At 46.1% G+C, this 23886-nt stretch overlaps 1 protein-coding gene across 2 annotated transcripts in view; it reads left to right on the top strand.

Annotated features, from left to right (window-relative positions):
* Nucleotides 1-1234: 1234 nt before the first annotated feature.
* The window catches only part of SREK1 (splicing regulatory glutamic acid and lysine rich protein 1), a 66763-nt gene continuing 44111 nt past the window's right edge, over nt 1235-23886 (top strand). For both annotated transcript variants that reach the window (XM_068249973.1, XM_068249983.1), the window contains exons 1-2: nt 1235-1425; nt 9510-9643. In XM_068249973.1, coding sequence (XP_068106074.1) covers nt 1298-1425; nt 9510-9643 — 262 coding nt within the window. In that variant the 5' untranslated portion in view covers nt 1235-1297. The remainder of the gene's footprint in view (nt 1426-9509; nt 9644-23886) is intronic.

The raw sequence follows: 23886 nt of genomic DNA on the forward strand, positions 1-23886 counted from the left end.
GGATGACGTCACCGACGTCATGACGTCTAAGGGAGTCCCGATCCACCCCTTAGCGCTGCCTGGCGCTGATAGGCCAGGCAGCGCAGGGGCCAAGGGAGGGGGGCCTCTGCGGCGAAGCGGATATCGGCGCGGGGTGGCGGTGATCGGTGTGCTGACGCAGCTAGCAAAGTGCTAGCTGCGTTCAGCAAAAAAAAAATTAAGCAAATCGGCCCAGCAGGGCTTGAGAAAACCTCCTGCGCGGCTTACCGCCAGGAAGGTTAATAGGCTGCCACTGATTAGAGAAAGTAAAACATTCAACCTACTTTGTAAATGTTTAAATATAAAATAAACCCTGGGATACTTAAAATAGTCATTTTTAGGAGTAGGAGGATAAATAAAATTGTTTATCTCTTCAGTTTATTTTCACCTTGTGCTCACTTTAAGAAGATAGGCAGAGTTGTCCTGAAGTACCCCAGGCATTTTCTTTAGTATCCCGTGGATAAGCATCCAACATTTCTGAAGTCAGATTCACGTCCAATATGGCTGGTTCGATGAGGAGGCAGATTTTACACAGAGCTCTATAGTGCCACCGTCCTTAAGTGGTTAACAAGTAGAGAGAGCGTCTGAAATTTTTTTCCTGCTTGCTTTTACACGCTTCTTCTCAGCAGAAGACTCTCTGTTGCCATTCGCTGGCTCCCAATTGCATGACCTTCATGGGGTTTGGGGACCAAGGGGGCCCAATGCTATCATTTTTGCAGGGGGGGGGGGGTCTATTAAGTCTAGTTATGCCCCCCTAAAATTAACTTTTTCTCCTGAGTTTTCTCCAAGGTGATATTTTCTCAACGTGTAATAAAATGCCTCTTAAGCCACCAGCAAGAAAGAAAATACTCAAAATAAATATGATAGCACTTTTTCACTAACTTTTGGGTACTTTTTCAATTGTAAAATGCTGAAAATTTAGTTTAAAGAAAGGATGAAACTTATCTCTTGGGAGGTGAAAAAATTATTTGCATATGGGCCCATGAGGGGCTAGAGAGCGAAAAGCCCTCATAGCAGCACTAGAGGAGACAGAGCTGCCAGATACAGGCGCCCCTGCAGCGTACAGTCTCTGGCTGCCGGAAGTGAGTTTTCCACACTAACAGCAGCACACAGGACACCAGGCGCTGCGGAGTTCTGCCGCTAGAGGGAGCCGTCTGCCATGCTGCCTTTTCCCTCCGTGCTCTATCCGCGGACCTGCTTCAGCTTGTTGGTGGCAGCACTGAGGCGGGAGCGCTCCGGTGTCCTTTCAGCTACCGGGATCGCCGGCTCCTCTCCCGCCATGAGTAGCGGCGCCACCACCACCGTCATTCAGGTCACCAACCTGTCCGCCGCCGTCACCAGCGAGCAGATGCGGACCCTCTTCTCCTTCCTGGGGGACGTGGAGGAGCTGCGCCTCTACCCACCCGAGTGAGTGCCTGTGTGCTGGGGGAGGGAGGCCTGCAGAGGTGACCTGCGCTGCCTTTATCCATGGAGCGTTGTGTGCAACTGAGCATCCATGGAGAGACCGCTGGGGATGTGTGGTGCTGTGTGCATCCATGGAGAGACAGCTGGGGATGTGTGCATCCATGGAGAGACAGCTGGGGGTGTGTGGTGTTGTGTGCATCCATGGAGAGACAGCTGGGGATGTGTGCATCCATGGAGAGACAGCTGGGGATGTGTGCATCCATGGAGAGACAGCTGGGGATGTGTGCATCCATGGAGAGACAGCTGGGGATGTGTGCATCCATGGAGAGACAGCTGGGGATGTGTGCATCCATGGAGAGACAGCTGGGGATGTGTGCATCCATGGAGAGACAGCTGGGGATGTGTGGTGCTGTGTGCATCCATGGAGAGACAGCTGGGGATGTGTGCATCCATGGAGAGACAGCTGGGGGTGTGTGGTGTTGTGTGCATCCATGGAGAGACAGCTGGGGATGTGTGCATCCACGGAGAGACAGCTGGGGATGTGTGCATCCACGGAGAGACAGCTGGGGATGTGTGCATCCACGGAGAGACAGCTGGGGATGTGTGCATCCACGGAGAGACAGCTGGGGATGTGTGCATCCACGGAGAGACAGCTGGGGATGTGTGCATCCACGGAGAGACAGCTGGGGATGTGTGCATCCACGGAGAGACAGCTGGGGATGTGTGCATCCACGGAGAGACAGCTGGGGATGTGTGCATCCACGGAGAGACAGCTGGGGATGTGTGCATCCACGGAGAGACAGCTGGGGATGTGTGCATCCACGGAGAGACAGCTGGGGATGTGTGCATCCACGGAGAGACAGCTGGGGATGTGTGCATCCACGGAGAGACAGCTGGGGATGTGTGCATCCACGGAGAGACAGCTGGGGATGTGTGCATCCACGGAGAGACAGCTGGGGATGTGTGGTGCTGTGTGCATCCATGGAGAGACAGCTGGGGATGTGTGGTGCTGTGTGCATCCATGGAGAGACAGCTGGGGATGTGTGGTGCTGTGTGCTTCCATGGAGAGACAGCTGGGGATGTGAGCATCCATGGAGAGACAGCTGGGGATGTGTGGAGCTGTGCGAGTCCATGGAGAGACAGCTGGGGATGTGTGGAGCTGTGTGCGTCCATGGGGAGACAGCTGGGGATGTGTGGTGCTGTGTGCATCCATGGGGAGACAGCTGGGGATGTGTGGTGCTGTGTGCATCCATGGGGAGACAGCTGGGGATGTGTGGAGCTGTGCGCGTCCATGGAGAGACAGCAGGGGATGTGTGGTGCTGTGTGCATCCATGGGGAGACAGCTGGGGATGTGTGGTGCTGTGCGCGTCCATGGAGAGACAGCTGGGGATGTGTGGTGCTGTGTGCGTCCATGGAGAGACAGCTGCGGAAGTGTGGAGCCTTGTGCATCCATGGAGAGACAGCCGGGGATGTGTGGTGCTGTGCGCGTCCATGGAGAGTCAGCTGGGGATGTGTGGTGCTGTGCGCGTCCATGGAGAGACAGCTGGGGATGTGTGGTGCTGTGCGCGTCCATGGAGAGACAGCTGGGGATGTGTGGTGCTGTGCGCGTCCATGGAGAGACAGTTGAGGATGTGTGGTGCTGTGCGCGTCTGTGGAGAGACAGCTGGGGATGTGTGGTGCTGTGCGCGTCCATGGAGAGACAGCTGGGGATGTGTGGTGCTGTGCGCGTCCATGGAGAGACAGCTAGGAATGTGTGGTGCTGTGTGCATCCATGGAGAGACAGCTGGGGATGTGTGGTGCTGTGCGCATCCATGGAGAGACAGCTGAGGATGTGTGGAGACAGCTGGGGATGTGTGGAGCTGTGCGCATCCATGGAGAGACAGCTGGGGATGTGTGGAGCTGTGCGCATCCATGGAGAGACAGCTGGGGATGTGTGGTGCTGTGCGCATCCATGGAGAGACAGCTGAGGATGTGTGTAGCTGTGTGCATCCATGCAGAGACAGCTGGGGATGTGTGAAGCTTTGCACATCCATGGAGAGACAGCTAGGAATGTTTGGTGCTGTGCGCATCCATGGAGAGACAGCTGGGGATGTGTGGTGCTGTGCGCATCCATGGAGAGACAGCTGGGGATGTGTGGTGCTGTGCGCATCCATGGAGAGACAGCTGGGAATGTGTGGAGACTTGCATCCATGGGGAGACAGCTGGGGATGTGTGGTGCTGTGCATGTCCATGGAGAGACAGCTGGGGATGTGTGTACATCCATGGAGAGACAGCTGGGGATGTGTGTACATCCATGGAGAGACAGCTGGGGATGTGTGTACATCCATGGAGAGACAGCTGGGGATGTGTGTACATCCATGGAGAGACAGCTGGGGATGTGTGTACATCCATGGAGAGACAGCTGGGGATGTGTGTACATCCATGGAGAGACAGCTGGGGATGTGTGTACATCCATGGAGAGACAGCTGGGGATGTGTGTACATCCATGGAGAGACAGCTGGGGATGTGTGTACATCCATGGAGAGACAGCTGGGGATGTGTGTACATCCATGGAGAGACAGCTGGGGATGTGTGTACATCCATGGAGAGACAGCTGGGGATGTGTGTACATCCATGGAGAGACAGCTGGGGATGTGTGGTGCTGTGTGCATCCATTGGGAGACAGTTGGGGATGTGTGGTGCTGTGTGCATCCATGGAGAGATAGCTGGGGATGTGTAGTGCTGTGTGCATCCATGGAGAGACAGCTGGGGATGTGTGGTGCTGTGTGCATCCATGGAGAGACAGCTGGGGATGTGTGGTGCTGTGTGCATCCATGGAGAGACAGCTGGGGATGTGTGGTGCTGTGTGCTTCCATGGAGAGACAGCTGGGGATGTGAGCATCCATGGAGAGACAGCTGGGGATGTGTGGAGCTGTGCGAGTCCATGGAGAGACAGCTGGGGATGTGTGGAGCTGTGTGCGTCCATGGAGAGACAGCTGGGGATGTGTGGTGCTGTGTGCATCCATGGGGAGACAGCTGGGGATGTGTGGTGCTGTGTGCATCCATGGGGAGACAGCTCCGCCCTACACAGGAAGTGACCTCAGTTTGCTTCCTGTCAGCGCTGTTTCTGGATACATTACCGTAGCTGTTTTTGCTGCAAGTCTCCACTGATGCGTGCACTGCTATACCGGCATAAACTGAAGAGGGATCTGGACTTTAAGGTGGGGGCCAGGAGCAGATTAGGTAAGGTGGGGGGGGGGTCTGACTATATACACTGGCTATACCGGGGGGTCTGACTATAAACACTGGCTATGTGGGGGGTCTGACTATATACACTGGCTATACAGGGGGGGTCTGACTATATACACTGGCTATATAAGGGGGGCTGACTATATACACTGGCTATATGGGGGGGTCTGACTATATACACTGGCTATATGGGGGGGGGGTCTGACTATATACACTGGCTATATGGGGGGGGGGTCTGACTATATACACTGGCTATACAGGGGGGTCTGACTATATACACTGGCTATATAAGGGGGGCTGACTATATACACTGGCTATATAAGGGGGGCTGACTATATACACTGGCTATATGGGGGGGTCTGACTATATACACTGGCTATACAGGGGGGTCTGACTATATACACTGGCTATACAGGGGGGTCTGACTGGCTATATGGGGGGGTCTGACTATATACACTGGCTATATGGAGGATATGACTATATACACTGGCTATACTGGGGGGTCTGACTATATACACTGGCTATATGGGGGGGGGGTCTGACTATATACACTGGCTATATGGAGGATCTGACTATATACACTGGCTATATGGGGGGGTCTGGCTATATGGGGGGGGGGGGTCTGACTATATACACTGGCTATATGGGGGGGGGGTCTGACTATATACACTGGCTATACAGGGGGGTCTGACTATATACACTGGCTATATGGGGGGTCTGACTATATACACTGGCTATATGGGGGATCTGACTATATACACTGGCTATACAGGGGGGTCTGACTATATACACTGGCTATACAGGGGGGTCTGACTGGCTATATGGGGGGGTCTGGCTATATACACTGGCTATATGGAGGATCTGACTATATACACTGGCTATACTGGGGGGTCTGACTATATACATTGGCTATATACAGGGGGATCTGGTTACCTCCACAAAATATGAGCTCCCCAAAAATAAGCCCTAGCACATAATTTGAAGGAAAAATTAATATAAGACAGCGTCCTATTTTCGGGGGAAACATGGTATGGGGGTGGACTTTTGGCAATCTGTACTATAGGGAGTTGACAACTCTTTGGCAACCTATACTTGGGGGGGCTTTCTGGCAACCTATGCTGGGTCGGAACTAGAAACTGCCCTGGGAGTATGTCTGAGGTAATTAGGAATTTAAAAATAATTTATGATTGTGTCAAAACCTGTGGAAGGAAATGTTGTGAGTGAGGAAAGGACAGGCGCTTTCCTGGCACAAGGATACATTGAGCATGAAGTCTCTTTCAGCGTGATGGCACCCCACCCGCCAGCCTTGATCGCCATTTACGTGCAATAAAAATCCAGCTATATTACTAACACGCCTAGCTACAAATGATATTTATAAAGAGGCAGAAAAGTCTAGTCGCAGCTGTTTCCCACAGCAGATTTATAGAACACCTGTAAGGGAAAAGGTGGCCCTGAGGAGTACTTACCTTGGAGGTGGGAAGCTTCTGGATTCCTCCGATCCTGTCTTGGGATCCCCAGACAAAATACAAACAAAACCAATCTCCATTGCAGTGGCACACAGGCGCAGTAGCAGCTTCCCGCTCGGGGAAATAGCTGAGCCTGATCGGGTTCCTCTCTACTGCGCAGACGCCTGTGCGTTAGAGCCGACCAGATTAGGCTGAGCTATTTCCGCGGGAGCCAAGCGGACTGCTCCTAGTGCGCATGTATGCACACTGAGTAGCAGCCAACAAGGAGATCTTCAGGAGTCCCAGCGCTGGAGGACGGCGGAAGCCTCATCAGTGTCCAGAGGCTTCCCCCTCCTGAGGTAAGTACCCCCTTAGGGGCACGTTTTTTCACAACAGGTTCACTTTAAGCTAATGGATTGTAAAGAAAACCTGTAACTAAAAAAAAGTTCCCCTGGGGGGTACTCGCCTCAGGTGGGGGAAGCCTCCGGATCCTATCGAGACTTCCCCCGTCTTCCTAAGCAGGGCTGTGGAGTCGGAGCAATTTTGGGTGCCTGGAGTCGGAGTCAGGAAAAAATGCTCCGACTCCTAATGAATTTGTAACTGTAATTAAAATAGAAAATATGATAAAATGTTCTATTTCTCAGATAATAGTCATTAAAAATAATGTGTATATATACAGTAATAGCTGTGCTCAGTCCACAAAAATGAAATAAACCAATCAAAATTAGTTACTTGTGCTGCTTCAATAAAGCAGTCCCCGTATTTTTAAAGTCAGATATACATATCTGATTGTGACTGTACAGTATATATGATGTGTACACAGGAATCTCTTATATATATATATTAAATAACGTCTATGCTGTAAGTATAAAGCCTGATGTGTAGCTGTGTCACTAATAGAGATGGTCAATGAGATGGAAATAATTCTGCGTTGATTCTGATTTATGCAAATGTATGCACTCTCTTTGCTCATGAAATTAAATAATTTGATATGTTGTTAAAATTTGGTTTGGTGACTACAAATTAAAGGGTACCTGAGACGGATGAAAAGAAAAGTGTTATACATACCTGGGGCTTCTTCCAGCCCCCTTCAGGCTAATCAGTCCCTCGCTGTCCTCCACCTCCACCAACTGGATCTTCTGCTATGAGTCCTGGTAATTCAGCCAGTCAGCACAGTCTGGCTACGTGCCGCTTCCACAGCCAGGAGCATACTGCACCTGCGCAATAGTGCTGCGCAGGTGTAGTATGCTTCCGGCGGTGGAGTGTGTGTATGCGCACTATGCCAGACTGGCTCAAGTACCTGGACTCATAGCAGAAGATCCAGGTGGCGGAGGAGGACAGCGAGGGACTGATTAGCCTGAATGGGGCTGGAGGAAGCCCCAGGTATGTATAAAACTTTAATTTCATCTGTCTCAGGTTTACTTTGTTACACAGTAGTACTATACTCTACATATGCACTCCCCACAGAGCTGCAGGGAATCCACTGAGAATGTTGTGCACATTGAACAGAGAGGTGTTGTCTGTCACCCATAAACCTTGTTCAGATTGTGCATGAAGAATGTGTAATAGAGGAAGAATCTCCTCATTCCCCTGCAGAGTACCTGCACATCACTCTTACATGTACCCACAGTTACATTGCCTAGGGCCTGATGTTCTTTGTTCCGGTTTGTACCTTTTTTTTTTACTCTTAGCAAGGACTAGTTTTAGTCTAAAGGGAATAAATATGGCAGTCTACATATCCTTCTCACTTCAGTTGTCTTGTAAAATTCCTAAGCGTTGGCAGTTAACCACTTTGAATCCCTTGCTACACTTATCTACTCCCCACAAAACTTCATCTGAAGCTCAGGGGAGTAGATAGGCGTACTTGTGGTAAACAGTGTGCTGTATGCCCAATAAGCTATCTGATTATGTATATAGGGTATCAGTTTAACCGTGACAAGTGAGATAATAGATTTTGTGTTGTTTGACAACTGAGGGCTAAGTCATATGATTTTTATTTTTTTTATCGGAAAACTGAATGAAAAGCAAGAAAACTGTTATTTTCATGTACTCTATACCCCTAAATAAATACTTGTAAAAAAAACAAAAGTGACAGCATTGAAAAGAGAATACATAGTTACCCTAGGGACTTAGCTTTTAAAATATGTATGCCATGAGAGTGTATTACTGTTAATCAATAAGATAAGGGCTTTTAATTACTGATAGAGTACAATGAGAAAACAAAAAATACAAACCAGAAACTAATATATTATCGCCATACATTGTACTAGGAACATTATTTAAATGTTGAGATAACCAGGACAAATTAGCAAATACAATGTGTGGGTTTTACCTATGGTAACATTGTTTATTTGAAAACTATAGTGGATGGAAATGGAGAAATAGTGTATTTTTTCTTTTTTTTTCTAATTTTTCCCTTTAAAATGCACAGGTAATAGCATAATTACTAAAAGCAAATATCACCCTCACAAAGCATAATTTGTGGCAAAAAAACAAGATATAGATCATTTACATCTGATGAGTAGCAATAGTTATTGGTGAATGAATGGGAGGAGCGCTGAAATGTGAAAATTGCTCTGGTTTTTAAGCAAAAAACCCTGTGGTGCTGAAGTGGTTAAGAGACGAATTTCACGTTACATACTGTTAATCAATAAAATTGTAATATGCAAATTAGAGGAGTCGAAGTCGGTGGAATCCTAAACTGAGGAGTCTGAGTCGGTGGATTTTTGGACTGACTCCACAGCCCTACTCCTACGTCCCACGGCGGTCTCGCTGTGCCCCTCTGAACTGCGGGGTGTAAATATTTACCTCCCCGGCTCCAGCGCAGGCGCAGTATCTGCTCTCCGCTCGGAGATAGGCGGAAATGGCCAATTGCTGTCGGTCTGCTCTACTGCGCAGGCGCAAGTCTCCTGCACCTGCGTAGTAGAGCGGACCCGACAGAGATCGGCTATTTCTGTGCCGAAAGCCGCAACAGCGCCCCCGCTGGAGCCAGAAAAGGTAAATATAGCAAGGCTTGTCGAGCCAGGATTGCGGGACGCTTCGGGGGGCCCAGCGCTGGATTGCCTGCAGCTACAGAGATGGGGGAAGCCTCATTGGGACATTGAGGCTTCCCCCTCCCAAGGGAAGTACCCCAAGGGGAGGTTTTTTTTATTACAGAGTCTCTTTAAAGCTAGTGGTTACTTTTTTTCACCACTTTTTGGGTGAGAAAAAGTGAGTCTTATAGTCCAAAAAATACAGTAATAATAATGTTACTACGGACATTTTTTAGCTTCAGATTTGCTTTTCAAAGTTTTCAGTAATTAGTAATTAGTCTCTCTCTGAGATGTCTTTTACATGTAGTTCACCTTTACTTGTAAAGCGCTGTATGTATAAGGTAAATTATGTGCTAAAGTGTCTCTTCTTTTTCCTTTTCAGAAATGCGCCTCTTGCTTTCTCCTCCAAAGTATGTTACATTAAGTACCGTGAGCCTTCCAGTGTTGGTGTGGCCCAGCATCTCACAAACACGGTTTTTATTGATAGAGCCCTCATAGTAGTGCCCTGCGCAGAAGGTTAGTATTAATGTCCTTTTCAATGTCACAGTTCCAGTCCTGTGTGGTGTTCTATTGTAATAAATTGTGTGCGGTTTCACTTTACCTTATCTTCTTTATGGCTAAGTAGTTTTCCGTTATGACATCAGGATCATGGGATTAAGTGTTTTATATCTAAAACTACTGTGTGGTGATTTTACACCAAAATCAATTTCAGGTCTAGCTGGTGCACATTTCCAGCATCACACGAGCAGAAAATAAAAATGGTTCAAAGGGTTGCCATGCAGTCCTTCGTGCTGTGATATTGGCAATATGGGGCTGATGTGGCAGGCTTGGTACTAATTCTGCCATTTCCCAGCAGGCACGAATGAGACGGATAGCTGCACTGGACATCCCTGCTGCCACTACAATGGCTTATTTATCGGGACAGTTTTAAAGGGAAGGTTCAAGCAAAATAAAAAAAATGAGTTTCACTTACCTGGGGCTTCTCCCAGCCCCATGCAGCCATCCTGTGCCCTTGTAGTCACTCACTGCTGCTCCAGTCCCCCGCTGGCAGCTTGCCGACCTCGGAGGTCGGCGGGCCGCATTGCGTACATTTTTACGCATTCCCGCTAGTGCAGGAACATTAACACATACATTTTTACGCATTACTGGTTTAATGCGTAAATTGAACCAGTAATGCGTAAAAATGTATGTTAATGTTCCTGCACTAGCGGGAATGCGTAAAAATGTACGCAATGCGGCCCGCCGACCTCCGAGGTCGGCAAGCTGCCAGCGGGGGACTAGCGGGGGCAAGCTGCCAGCAGTGAGTGACTACGAGGGCACAGGATGGCTGCATGGGGCTGGTAGAAGCCCCAGGTAAGTGAAACTCATTTTTTTATTTTGCTTGAACCTTCCCTTTAAGTGGAGAAAATCTGAAGCAGTTGTCCAGAGCGGAAATTTTAAATATATGTAAACATATACAATTAAGAGTATGTTTCTTTCAGAGTAAAATGAACCATAAATTACTTTTATCCTATGTTGCTGTCACTTACAGTAGGTAGTAGAAATCTGATAGAACCGAGCGGGTTTTGGACTAACCCATTTCCTGATGGGGGGTTCACAAGGGTTTCTTTATTTTCAAAATGCACCTAGTGAATGGCAGTTGCTCCGTCCAACTGCCAAAAAAAAAGTATGGTGAGCAGGGAGGCTGGTCAGCATCTTTGTATACACCTTTTTCAGGGATTGTCTTTATAAAGAATAAAGGTCATGCTGAGAATCCTCTATACAGAGATGGACTAGCCCAAAACCTGTCGGCAATGTCAGATTTCTACTACTTACTGTAAATGCCAGCAACATAGGAGAGAAGTAATTTAAGGCTCAATTTACTCAGGAAGAAAAGTACTTCTTATTTGTATGTTTTAAATTTTAAGATTTTCAGGACAGTTCCTCTTTAAAGCATATCTGAGGCGACAAACTAAATCTAACTTTACTTGCCTGAGTCTTCTTGCAACCCCTGGAAGTCAAGTGTGTCCCTCGCCACAGCTCCGGTCTTCTCCCGGGTAGCGCTGGCAGCCTCTGAAGTATTGCCACCCCCCAATGGGTCAGCATCTTCTGCACATGTGCGTGCACTAGGTGCCCATGTCAGCAGGCGTGCTCCCGATGATGTATGTGCATTTGTGCAGAGACCAATGCATGTGCAGAAGTAGCTGACCCATTGGGGGTCGGCAATACTTCAGAGGCTGCCAGTGGGACCCAGGAAAAGACCGGAGCTGCGGCGAGGGACACACGTGACTTCCAGGGGCTGGAAGAAGCCTCAGGTGAGTAAAGTTGGATTTATTTTGTCGCTTCGGATATCCTTTGAGTGCAATGAATGTTCGGACTGGTTGTTTTGGTTAACTGCTCTTTTGGTATAGTTTCCTTGTTTTTTTAGTAAATGAGTCTGAATGTGCTTAGTTAGGAAATAGCCGATCTTAGTCCTGCCACCATCAGCCCCATAGAGAATAATGTTCTTGCTTAATGACTATGGCATAACTTGACGTAACTGGAGTTTTTAACACTTGTTGATCAAATGGGCTAAATTTACTAAGTGATCTATAGCAGAGCTGTCCATCTCCAGTCCTCGAAGGCCGAGGTCTTCACGCATTTTTGGAACAGCTCGAATTAATTGATGGGACTAAATCAACAAAAAGTGTGGTACAAAAAGTAGAACACATTTCTCTGCTTCTCAGTCCCTCCTAAGCACTGGCATGGATATGGACCTCGGGAGACTAGTGTTGGACAGCCCTGATCTAAAGAAAGACCTTTTGCCTTTAGCAGCCTGGTGAAATGCTTTGTTCTTTGCATACTTTGCATGCGCACCCCTTACATTTATTGTAAAATGTGGTAAAAGCTAATATTTTTTTTCATTCGATCTTTTGCATTGTGACTCTATTGTCTGCTACTGCCTATATAGCCTTTTATTTCCAAGTGTTCTGTTCATTTTCTACTGGTAAATGCTAATGTGGGGCTGTCTGAGGTGGGCCTGCACCCCTTGAATGATGCTTTTTGTTGCTGTGCTTGGCCTGTGAAAACTCCTGGCCCGTTTCCACTTGTGCAAGTTTTCTGTGTTTCCCCATGTGCAAATTCAGTTGCAGAATCAAAGCCAATTGGGGGGAAGGGTTATTGCTGCATTTTTTTTCAGACATCGCTTCCAAACTCGAATAGCTGTGCATGGCACAGTTAGAGGGAATCTGATGCATATTTGCATCACCATGGGTGCTTTGTCTGATTCGGAAATGGACACTTCACCCAGGTGGAAACGGGCCCCTAGGATTGTCTTTAGCTGCATTCACACGTCCAACTAAACTGCCTATCGTCTGACTTTAGTGTGTTGGATGATAAGGCGTTATTTAGGTGTTCAAACGACTTGAGCGACTAACAGGCGTTGCACCCGATCCAACTCTCGGATTTATGTTGGTTTTACGGTCGTCTGATATGGTGCAGTTGGTCCGTGTGTACAATTCGTTTGAACGACTTGTACAAGTTTTGAATGTGTTTTTCTGTAGTGCGCATCATGTAAATGAGTTGGTTGTTTGCCCGTCTGTTGTCTGTCTAGACATGAGGACATCAGGTCGTGCGGTTTGTCAGGTCGGACGTGCATGTTGTGCACTTGTTGGGTGTGTGTATAAACCATTAGGATTGTGGTTTGGTATGTGATTAGTGCAGAGATATGAAGCGAAAGAATTTCAGCAGCTTTGTGTGTAGAACCCTGCAGTTTAAACTGATGCGTAGTTTAAAACAGTTTATGCAGTTAAATGAACATTGGGAGCTTAAAATATAAGTGCACTGCAGATAGGAATACTTCCAGTTTCTCCCTCTTCAGTAGAAAGACAAAACGGGAGGAGCGCTCCGTAGTGTGTTAACTTTTAATGAATTAAAAAAATGTGCAAATACGTGTGCACTTACTGAATAAAGATGAAAGACAGCCATTTGATTTGACGTAAAGCCCTGAAGAATACGTCCCACAGAAGGAGCAACCTGAGGACTGCAGTGGCCAGCAGCAGTGGGGTCCGGATGGAATGGTGACCCGAGGCGCCCTTGCGGGATGATCGCATGTATCCACGCCTTCGTCAGTTAACGTCTCCTGCACGCACACAAAGGCTCAGCTTTATACTCTGTAGGAGGTTAATGGGGGGGTGGAGCTGTGGCTTGGTGGGTGGGACAAAAAGTGACCCCAGTAGAAACAGCCACAGGGTCTGAGAAGATTACAGAAAGGACTGTGGAAGTCCGAAACACCTGTGCGTCATCTGTGCACGACCCACGCTTTTTATCATGTTTTAATTTTATACTTCAATAAAGATTTAATATTGATGGTGCGGATCGTGAGGAATTCTTCATCTTTATCTAGTAAGTGCACATGTATTTGCACATTTTTTAATTCATTAGAAGTTAACACAGTACTGAGCGCTCCTCCCGTTTGTCTTTCTTCTCCGGTTCACTTACAGCCGAGGGCTGAGGAGATGCTAGAGTTTGTGCACATGGTTATGTATGGTTCTATTGATCCTTGAGCTTCACCAGCGCAAGATTTCACATCTTTTGCTCTCCCTTTTCAGTGTTGCAGATGTAGCACACTATTGATTTTATTTACCTTACCCTGGTGTGTTTGCAGAAACCCCTGCCCAGTTATAGTTTAGAAGTGGTTCCCTCTGCTATTACTGCCTCCATGTTACAGCATATCCTCCTCTTTCTGTCTGCATATTCCCTCAGAAGTAAGATAATGTGCAGCAACACTCCTGAGAATGTCTATGCACAGCACTTAAAGAGACACTGAAGTCTCTTTTTTTAACCTTATTTTCTTATTCATCCTTTAGCATTAAATTCTAAGCTTAAATGCTGCATCCCTGCAGCAGAATAAGTTATTTATAGCCATGAAATTGACCTGCAAAGTTCCCCGAATTTGCATGTCGTAGATTTTGCTGCCTGGTAGAGGCAGAGCTTTGCGTAGTAGCTCTGCCTCCACTCCAGTCAGTCTCCGCCAATCACCGCCTCTCCCCGCCCCTCTCAGTGAAAGAAGACTGGGAGAGGCGGAGATTGACTGGAGAAGAGGCTGAGCTACTGGGCAAAGCTCTGCCTTTACTAGGAAGCAGAATGATGCGAGCCCTGGAAGTTTACAGGGCAATTTCAGGGCATTAAATAACTTGTTCTGCTGCGGGGATGCGGTAATTCAGCTTTAGAATTTATTGCTGAAGAAGGATGAATAAGAAAATAAGGTAAAAAAACGAGACTTCAGTGTGTCTTTAATTTGTTTGCCTCAGTTCATTGTTCCCCTCCTTAAACCATCTTTTGGAAACCACTCTTTCCTGCGTCACGATTTTGTCCCTCTTGCCCCCAAGTAGCAACTAAACAAGTTGCTTGGCTGTAGCCTAGCAACGCGCTTGTGCAGCACTCTGCTCTAAACTGCCTGCACTTTAATTTCCGTTATTCACCATGAAGTTATCTTCTGCATAGCAGGAATGCAAGAGTCTTGACTGTCAAGTTGCAAAGTTTTCCACTCAAACCCACCAGAGATGCTCAATTGAATGATTCATCTTTTACATTTCATAAAACTAACAAATGAGTAAAAAAAATTTTTTTAAAAAAAATCTCCTTTTTTAGGAACTTTTTGTTGTCCATCTAGAGCCAGGGTGTCAAACACAAATGTGGGCCGAAATTGTACACTGGGACTTAGTCGTGGGCTAACCTCAATGTCTACTGCCCACCTTCCTCCCTTATAAAGTTCCCTGATTTCTAATGCCCCCCCTTCCAAACCCTATACAGTTCCCTGGTATCTAGTGGTCATCCCTCCCCTATACAGTTTTCTCATGTCTAGAGGCCCCCACCCTCCTCTATACAGTTCCCTGGTGTCTAGTGGTCCAGCTTCCTCCCCTATACAGTTCCCTGGTGTCTAGTGCTTTCCCCTTCCTCCCCTTTATGGTTTCCTTGGTGATCTAGGGCTTCACCTCCAATATAGCTTCCCTGGCGGTCAAGAGGGGGCCGAACATAATGCAAAGTGGGGAAGCCACTTGAGGGCGAAATGTAATGGCTCCGAGGACCAGATTCGGAGTTTGACATGTATGATCTAGAGGTATAAATTTACCATCTCTACTCTTTGAGATTTGACTCCGTAGGTAAAGATGATGAAAGAACAGACTTTATAGATCAGAGAACGTCAAATTTCAGAAGTAGTGTGTAGAAACATTATATCTACTGTATGCTATTTCCTGGGCCTTGGCTGTTGTGGATAGCTGGACATCGCCTGCCTGCTTAGATTTTCTGTCTGCTTGAATCAGTGCTCTCTCTGGCTCACGGTTTCCTTACTGTATCCAGGTCAGCCATAGTTGGCGTCCTTTTTTTTTTTTTTTCTTGTTCTGTAATGCAAGCGCACAATACCTGCTGTGCAAATGGTAGAATAACGTATCTCAGCCGTCACATGAATGTGACCTGCATTTCTCTACAATGGTGTAAAGGTCTCTGCAGTTACTCATTAAAGGGGCACTACAGCAAAAAACTGTTAAATTTAAAATATGTGCTTTTCCAGAGTAAAATGAGCCATAAATTACTTTTCTCCTATGTTGCTGTCACTTACAGTAGGTAATAGAAATCTGACAGAAGTGACAGGTTTTGGACTAGTCTATCTCTTCATAGGGGATCCTCAGCAAGGCTTTATTCTTTATAAAGATATTCCAGAAAAAGGATTTAAATAATGATGCTGGCCAGCTTCCCTGCTCCCTACACAGTTTTTTGGCAGTTGGACAGAGCAACTGCCATTCACTAAGTGCTTTTGAAAATAAATATCTTCCTTAGAATCCCTATAAAGAGATGGGCTAGTCCAAAACCTGTCACTTCTGTCCGATTTCTACTACCTACTGTAAGTGACAGCAACATAGGAGAAAAGTAATTTATGGCTCATTTTACTCTGGAAAAAATATACTTCTTATTTGTATATGTTTGCACATATTTTAAATTTTACAGTTTTTCGCTGTAGTGCCTCTTTAAAGGGATACTGTAGGGGGGTCGGGGGAAAATGAGCTGAACTTACCCGGGGCTTCTAATGGTCCCCCGCAGACATCCTGTGTTGGCGCAGCCACTCCCTAATGCTCCGTCCCCGCCTCCGGTTCACTGCTGGAATTTCTGACTTTAAAGTCAGAAAAACACTGCGCCTGCGTTGCCATGTCCTCGCTCCCGCTGATGTCACCAGGAGTGTACTGCGCAGACACAGACCATACTGGGCCTGCGCTGTGCGCTCTAGATGACATCAGCGGGATCGAGGATACCGCAACGCAGGCGCAGTGGTTTTCTGACTTTAAAGTCAGAAATTCCAGAAGTGAACCGGAGGCGGGGCCGGAGCATCGGTGAGCGGCTGCGCGGGCACTGGATGTCTGTGGGGGACCATTAGAAGCCCCGGGTAAGTTCAGCTCATTTTCCCCCGACCCCCCTACAGTATCCCTTTAAGGAGTCTGTCTATATTGTGATGATACTCTGAACTGCAGAAGTAACCGCTTCTGTCTGACAATCAGCTGATCTATAAATGTGACAGTCTAGTGTACCTGTAAGGAAGAAAGTTCCCCTAAAGGTGGCCACTAACTGTTCCATTTCTAGTGAAAAATCGTTGGAGCAATCAGAAAATCTGATCAGATTGGTTGTAAATAATCTTCATTGATTGGCACAATCAATTACAAACTATTATAAAAATACAGTCGTCTGATTGGATTTTCTTGTTGGTTTTGATAGATAGGAAGCATGTAGTGAATGTTTTCACATCTGATCAGAATTATCTGATCGCTCGAACGATTTTTTTCTAGAAATTGGATAGTTAGTGGCCACCTTAAGGGGGCTACTCACCTCAGGAGGGTGAAGCCTCTGGGTCTTCCTTCCAGCGCTGGGACCCCTGAAAAAAAATGCTTGTTAATGGCACACGATACAATTTCCCATCTTATCGACTTGTAATCTGACCTAAAGTTGCATCGTGTGTGTACCTGTTCATACTGATAACTTTAGAAAATTGATCCAGTTATCGAACGACAGCAGATCGGACAGGTCTGAAATAATTATCCGATTCCCTTAGATCGGATGGAAAATAGCATTGTGTGTACCCAGCATAAAAGGGATAATCTAGGCTCATTCCAATTTGCATGATAGTTTAATAAAGTGACCCTATCTAACAGTAAAGGTGGCCATACACTTATAGATTTGCAGCAGATTCGACCATCAGATAGATTTCTGTCCGATGTCTATCGGGTAGAATCTGATCGGAATCTATCTGATGTGTGCCACACACCAGGAGAAGATTTCCAGTAATTTTATAAATGCATTATTGCACCATTAGATCCAATGCAACTCTATGGGCCATAAATCTGCTGCCAGCAGCAGATCGACCTAGATTTTCCATACTCTCAGATCAAATCGATCGAAATTGATCGATTTGCTGATTTGAAAGAATCGATTTCTGACAGATTCTATAGCCTTTCTGCAGTACTCACGACTAACAGGGTTCTGTTGCAATGTTGTTAAAGTGCACTTAGCACCCATCACTTTTTTTTTTCCACTATGAACCAAGATGAGGGTTCTTAATGCAGTTTGCCATTGAAGGTTAAGGGGAGCGCCATTGCTTACCTACTAGGGAAATTGCTCCTGTAGACCTGACCCGTCCCTATGAGATTCAACATCACTGGCCTCAGTTCAAAGAATCTTCCTATGGAACAAGCTCCCAGCCGCGATGCATTCTGGGAGCTGTAGTATGTAGCTGTGAGCACATCTCCCGCCAGGGAGAAGTAAGAACTACAGCTCCTGGCATGCATTGCGGCCGGGCGTTGGCTCCATAGGCGGATACTTTGAACTGTGGCTGGTGATGGGTACTCCCATAAGGACGGGGGGCTAGAGGAGCAGCACCCCATAGGTAAGCAATGGTGCTCCTCCTAACCCCCAAGGACGTACTGCGTTAGGTTAATTGTGAACCTTGCCACATGCCTCCCACTCTGATCACATAGACCTGCACCCCTGGGGACATTATTGCCTGGGCTTTACAGCCAGGCAGATACCACATGGTGGGGCTGGGAGATGGGGAGACATTAGATTCCATAGTGTGGTTCTGATGTGACTAGTGCGGTGCTCTGTAGAACCCCATTTATGACTGCAGGCAGTGCTGCAAGTTAATGAGGTTCTGCGCTGTACAGCCTTACTTCCACACAGATCACTTTAGCCACTTTATCCACCACTACAGTATATCTACGTCCTCTGACTTTACCTAAGCCATGAGGACATAGATATATGTCTGGTAGCTGAAGCACAGCTGTGCACGGTTAGGCATTGCTCATGTGCACACCTCTGGCAGACTGGCACTATTTGATGCAGCACTAATTGGTGAAAGGAAATATATGTTCCCTGAGCCAATGAGATAGATTTTTACCATTAAAAATACTTTTATTTTCTCAGTTCATAGTGAAAAATACACACTAGCATTCTTTCAGAATCCAATATACTCACCATAAATTGTGACAGGAACATAATCTAAGTTTTGTGATAAACGGTAAAAATAGCCAAACAAAATTTGTTTTTTTTTTATCTACAGTAGCGCTTTTTATATTTAAACTACTAACTAGGTCGCGGCTTAGCTTTGATTGGAGGAAGCTAGCGAGGTGGAGAGCGGCGGGGGGAGCTACACTATGGGGAGGCGATGCTGGAAAAATTGACATGCTGCAAGGTACACATTAGGCTAGCGACAAGCAGATTGTCGCTAGCCTGGTGATTATTTTCAGGGGGACAGCAGAGCGTAGGGGGACTAGCGGCGGCAATAGAGAGGTTCTGCTGGTTCCTCAATTGGACGTACTGTCTCCCGAACAACATATTACTTTGTCCACCTCTGAAGTGGTGCTTATTTAGGTAAATTGGGATGCTTTATCATTGGCCAGAATGGTGTGGGGTATTCAGGCCTCTATGATTCTGCCAAGGTAAGTAATTACGTGGTCTTCTGGAACATGCCAGTGGACAGTCCGTGGTGGTGTTTTTTTTTTCTTCAAGTCTCAAAGTATTGTAATAATACTACTACTACTACTAATAATAATAGATCTCTGAAATGCTCCATGTTATACCTACCATATGTTGATTGGCTTGTGTATTGCTTTCCCAGGTGTCACAGGCTAGTCAGCAAAACACTCAGTTTCTGCCTGATACAGAGCACATTACCTGTACATGTTTAATATCTGTTTTAGGGCTGACTCGCATGAACAGTTGTAAAGTGTTGTTGCTACCACTAGCCATCATTCCCCGGCGACCAGAACTGCTCAGGTGTTTGCACGTACTGGTTAATAGGTTTTACAAGGCAGTTCATGATCTTTATTCTCCATGTGAGGCTGGAGGCAGTGAATTCATCGGACACTTGCTAGCGATTGACACAGCGTTGGAGAGGCCCCCCCCCCCCATGTAGACACATCTTAGCACAACCGTGGGCGTGCTTACATGTGGCAAGTTGCTTTTTTTTGCCAACGGGTAATGCCACTGCATGTCAGATGATGACACACCTGGTGTTACCAACATTGCCGTTTGGCTACATGGCCTTGGAGCCGCAGAGCACTTGCGGTTCAGTTGTCTGGAAAACGGGCCTTACAAAGCGGTTCTTTTTAAAGCATACAACAACATTCCACTGAAGCATTTGAAGCAGCAACTGCATCCTAAAAGACTAACCGAACGCCTATTCTACCACAAACGCCTATCACACAATACTCCACAAATTCAGTGGAGAAGCTGCCCGCCTGCTGTCGACCGACTGAAAAACTGCTTTGCAACCGTCCATGTGAATCAGCCCCTATGCCTCGCTAGTAACACAAAACGTATATAAATAGATTATGTATTAAGATTGATCTATTGCAGATGCTTGCTGAAATGTGTGCTTGAGTCATCAGTCTGTAGGCAATGTTCCATAACCAGAGATACTATAAACATTCTCTTTCTTTTGTGACCATATTTCAAAGTGGATGGATTTTAACAATTTGGTTTTGTATGTTTTTTTTTTTTTTTTCTTCTTCTGTTTTTTTTTTTTTTCTTTCTTCTTTGTGTGATTTATATGTGCATTATTAGATGAATAGCCTGGCCAAGGCAGACCAGTTACACATGCCTGAGTAGGGCTCTGTTTGCCATGCCACTAAACCTGCCGTCAAAGGGAGCCTTCATGTGAGGATGAGCTTGGAGTCTGACTACTGAAGATGGACGCCCTGTCTCTGTGTGTGTTTTTTTTTTTTTATTTTTTTTTTATTTCCCCCCCTTTTTTAATTTTATTTATTTTTATTTATTTTCTGTTTGTTTCTCCCAGTTTTTTGTGTATTCCATACTTTCTGCTCTTTCCCTCTACATTACTTATAGGTACTTGTTTCATGTGATTAGGATGTCTTTAAAAGCTTTCTCACCTTTCATGTAGCGATTTCATGATGTACCATAGGCTTAAGGTGACCGTAGATATGAAGCCACTCTTGCGGTTTTGCCAGGTCTCGACTCTATGGGGACAACAGAAAACCTTTAAAGACGCATAAACACGCCATACCACCGCAAACGGCGGGTCCGTCAGACTCTCCCGCTGGGCAGACGTTCAGCTTACAGTAGCACATGTGTACACGCTGTCGGCAGACTGATAAAGCAGTTGCTGAACGATTGGCTGAGTGAATTGTTCAGAAACAGCCTTATCAGTCTGCCGACAGCGCGTATAACGTGCTACTGTCGGCTGAACGTCCACCCAGCGGGAGGGTCTGACGGACCTATCGTTTGCGGCGGTATGGCGTGTGTATGCGCCTTAAGAGCTTATATTAACCCCGAGATAAGCCTGCATGGGAGATTTTCGGATTTGCGTTGACTCCTCCCTCACTGCGTAGCACTAACTCCCATTTGAGAGAGACCCAAATATATGGTATATCTCAAGACTCAAATTTGAAGGAAGCAATATAACAGACCTTCCTCTCATGCTTTAAAACTGAGCTCTGCGTTAAAGGACTCACTCTTTTTACTTACCTGGGGCTTCTTCCAGCCTCTACAAGTCACGTGTGTCTCTCGCCACAGCTCTGGTCTTCTCTCTGCTGGCAGCCTCTGAAGATTGCCGGCCCCCAGATGGGTCGGCATCTTCTGCACTGGCATGTGCGCTGATGTGCCCACATAATCAGGAGCTTATTGCGGAGTTCGCACCTGCATGCGCAGGAGACTCCGACCCATCTGGGATCGGCGATCTTAAGAGGCTGCCATCGGGAGAAGGGATAGGGCCGGAGCTGCGGCGAGGGACACACGTGACTTTTAGGGGCTGGAAGAAGCACCAGGTAAGTACGTTTTTACTCACCTAGTAAGTCCTTATGCTGAAATTAACCCAAAGTATCCCCTGCCCCTAATAATATTGCTCAGATTTAACCCCCTAAAATAATTACTTAACTTAATGAGGACGAAGGGTGGAATTCATTGTAGCAAACTACCATCCCATAATGTTCTGCAAACCAGGTTGTCCTGATGTGGCTATGGCTAAGGGCGTGGTCCGAAACATGTTAGCCATTTTTACCTTTTAGCTACGCTGTTCATGCCTCAATAAGAGTGACATTTTTCCAGACTTAGAGTGCCGACTCCGTTCCTTGACAAGTTTGCAAATGGTCACCTCTGCGAGCTCTATCCCTATTGGTCAGCTGTCAGGTCAGATGCCATGCATAGCATTATGGGATATGGCAAATTCCACCTAATGAGAACCTTAATGGTATATTTGTAACCTATACCTGTATAAAATGCATTTTAGGAAAACTGTTGTCTCCTTTTTATATGCATTTTTTTTCCCTCTTAATTTTTTATTTATTTATATTTTTTTTCTTCCCTCTATTGTTTGTTTCCTTACAAAACGAATTTAACAAATATTAATATATAAATTAAAAGCCTGCCTGTCCTGGAAAAAAAAAAGAAAAAGTCTATGGCCATAGACAAAGTGCAGTTGTTGGATAATTCATCTAAAAGCATTCGGTTTTAAGTCATAAATGTGAATTAAACATTCCTTTTAGGTATGTAATTGTCTTTCAGGTATGTAGCTTTTTGATGGAGACAAACTTCATTTAATTACAATAATAATCAACTCAAACTCTATTCAGTAGTATAAGATTTTAGCACTTAATACTAGTTGATGTTGGAACAATGTGGTACAGTTTCATTCCTTGTGGATATGTCCTCCTCTGCATGCCGACTGCCCTTCTCACTACGTGGATGAAACCACTGTAAGGATCTTTGTGATGTACGATCCCTGATAATCCACCCAAAAAATATTAAATTTCAGCATGCAGTAGATGACTAGAGCATTTTCCCAACTTCTCCATGATTACCACTGGGCCTGAACGATTTTAGGAAAAAATTGAATTGAACAATTTCTGTCCGAAATTGTAATTTCAATTCACGATTTCCTTCAAATCAAGCTTTGTGCCTGTTTTCCCACTGTGCCTCTCTGTCACCCTGTCTCTCTTTTTGCACCTTCTGTGTCTCTTTGTACTCCTTGTCTCTCTTTGTGCCGTCTTTGTGCCCCATTTGTCTCTCTCTGTGTCCCCTCTGGGTCTCTCTCTCTGTGCCCCCGCTGTCGCCCAAGCTGCAGCAGTGCTGGGCATGCTTTCCAGCATGAGTCCAGCGATGCCTGTATATCCACTTCGCCTCCTGCAGGCTCTAATGCACGACATACTTCCTATATGCCATGTGACATACAAGAACCAGGAAGTATGCCATGCACAAGAGGCGACAGACGGCGAGAGAGGACGGACATCGTTGAACTCGTGCAGAAGGTAGGTCCAACGCTGCGGACCGCAAGAGCCGGGACTTGGGGGAAGTTTGAAGCCGCTTCTTCAAACTTCCCCCATGCGGAAATGACGTCATCCCGGAAATTGCCGCTTTGACGATTCCACAATCGTGATCTTGGTGATCGCAGTTTCGGTTTAAATTCAATTTATCGTTCAGGCCTAATTACCATTACCCAACATGAGCATTGTTCCCACTTATTTTCATTTTGTTGTGCGTAATTGAAGACTCTGGAGCATGACTAGATACAGTTGCATAAGCATTACATCTACTTTAATAGTTGTATATTATGTAGGCCCGGTGGATTACAGACCTCCCAGGAGCAACAGAAACTGAGCACTGCTTAGTGTCGCCCAACTGGACAAACTCTCTTTTAAATGAGCAGTTGACTTAAAGTGGAGCAAGGCAAATTCTATTAGCTGTGAGGGTAGCAGAATATCTACAGTATATGGAAGGAAACTAGTGTAGAGAATACCTGTTACCTCGTTAATGCACCTTGCTTCCTATCTTCTCTGGATTCAGCTGGTGGGTAGATCAGTCAGGAGTGACCAGGTGCATCACAGTACCCTATGGCCGATGTGCAATTAACTATTTCTCCTGAGTTTACTCGTAGGGGATATTTTTAAACTTGTCAATGATATGCCTTTTAAATCACCAGCAAGGGAAAAAAATACTCAAAATAATTTTGATAGTACTTTTTCACATACTTTTTGGTACTTTTTCCATTGCAAAGTGCTGAAAAGTTATTGCAAATTGGAGATGAAAAATGGTCTCCTAGGAGAAAACTCGGGGGGAAAAGTTAAATGCATATGACCCCATGTGTCTACATGAGGAGGAGGGACTTGTAGTTTAAAGGAAATAGATAGTGAGAAGACCATTCCCACTATAAATCGCAAATCCGTTTTGCGCAGGTGACGTTACCGTAATTGGCACAGTAAATCACTGCTCACACTTCCGCGATTCAGATCGATCGCGATCAG

Source organism: Hyperolius riggenbachi, chromosome 1 (genome assembly GCF_040937935.1).
Source record: "Hyperolius riggenbachi isolate aHypRig1 chromosome 1, aHypRig1.pri, whole genome shotgun sequence".
Taxonomy (NCBI): domain Eukaryota; kingdom Metazoa; phylum Chordata; class Amphibia; order Anura; family Hyperoliidae; genus Hyperolius; species Hyperolius riggenbachi.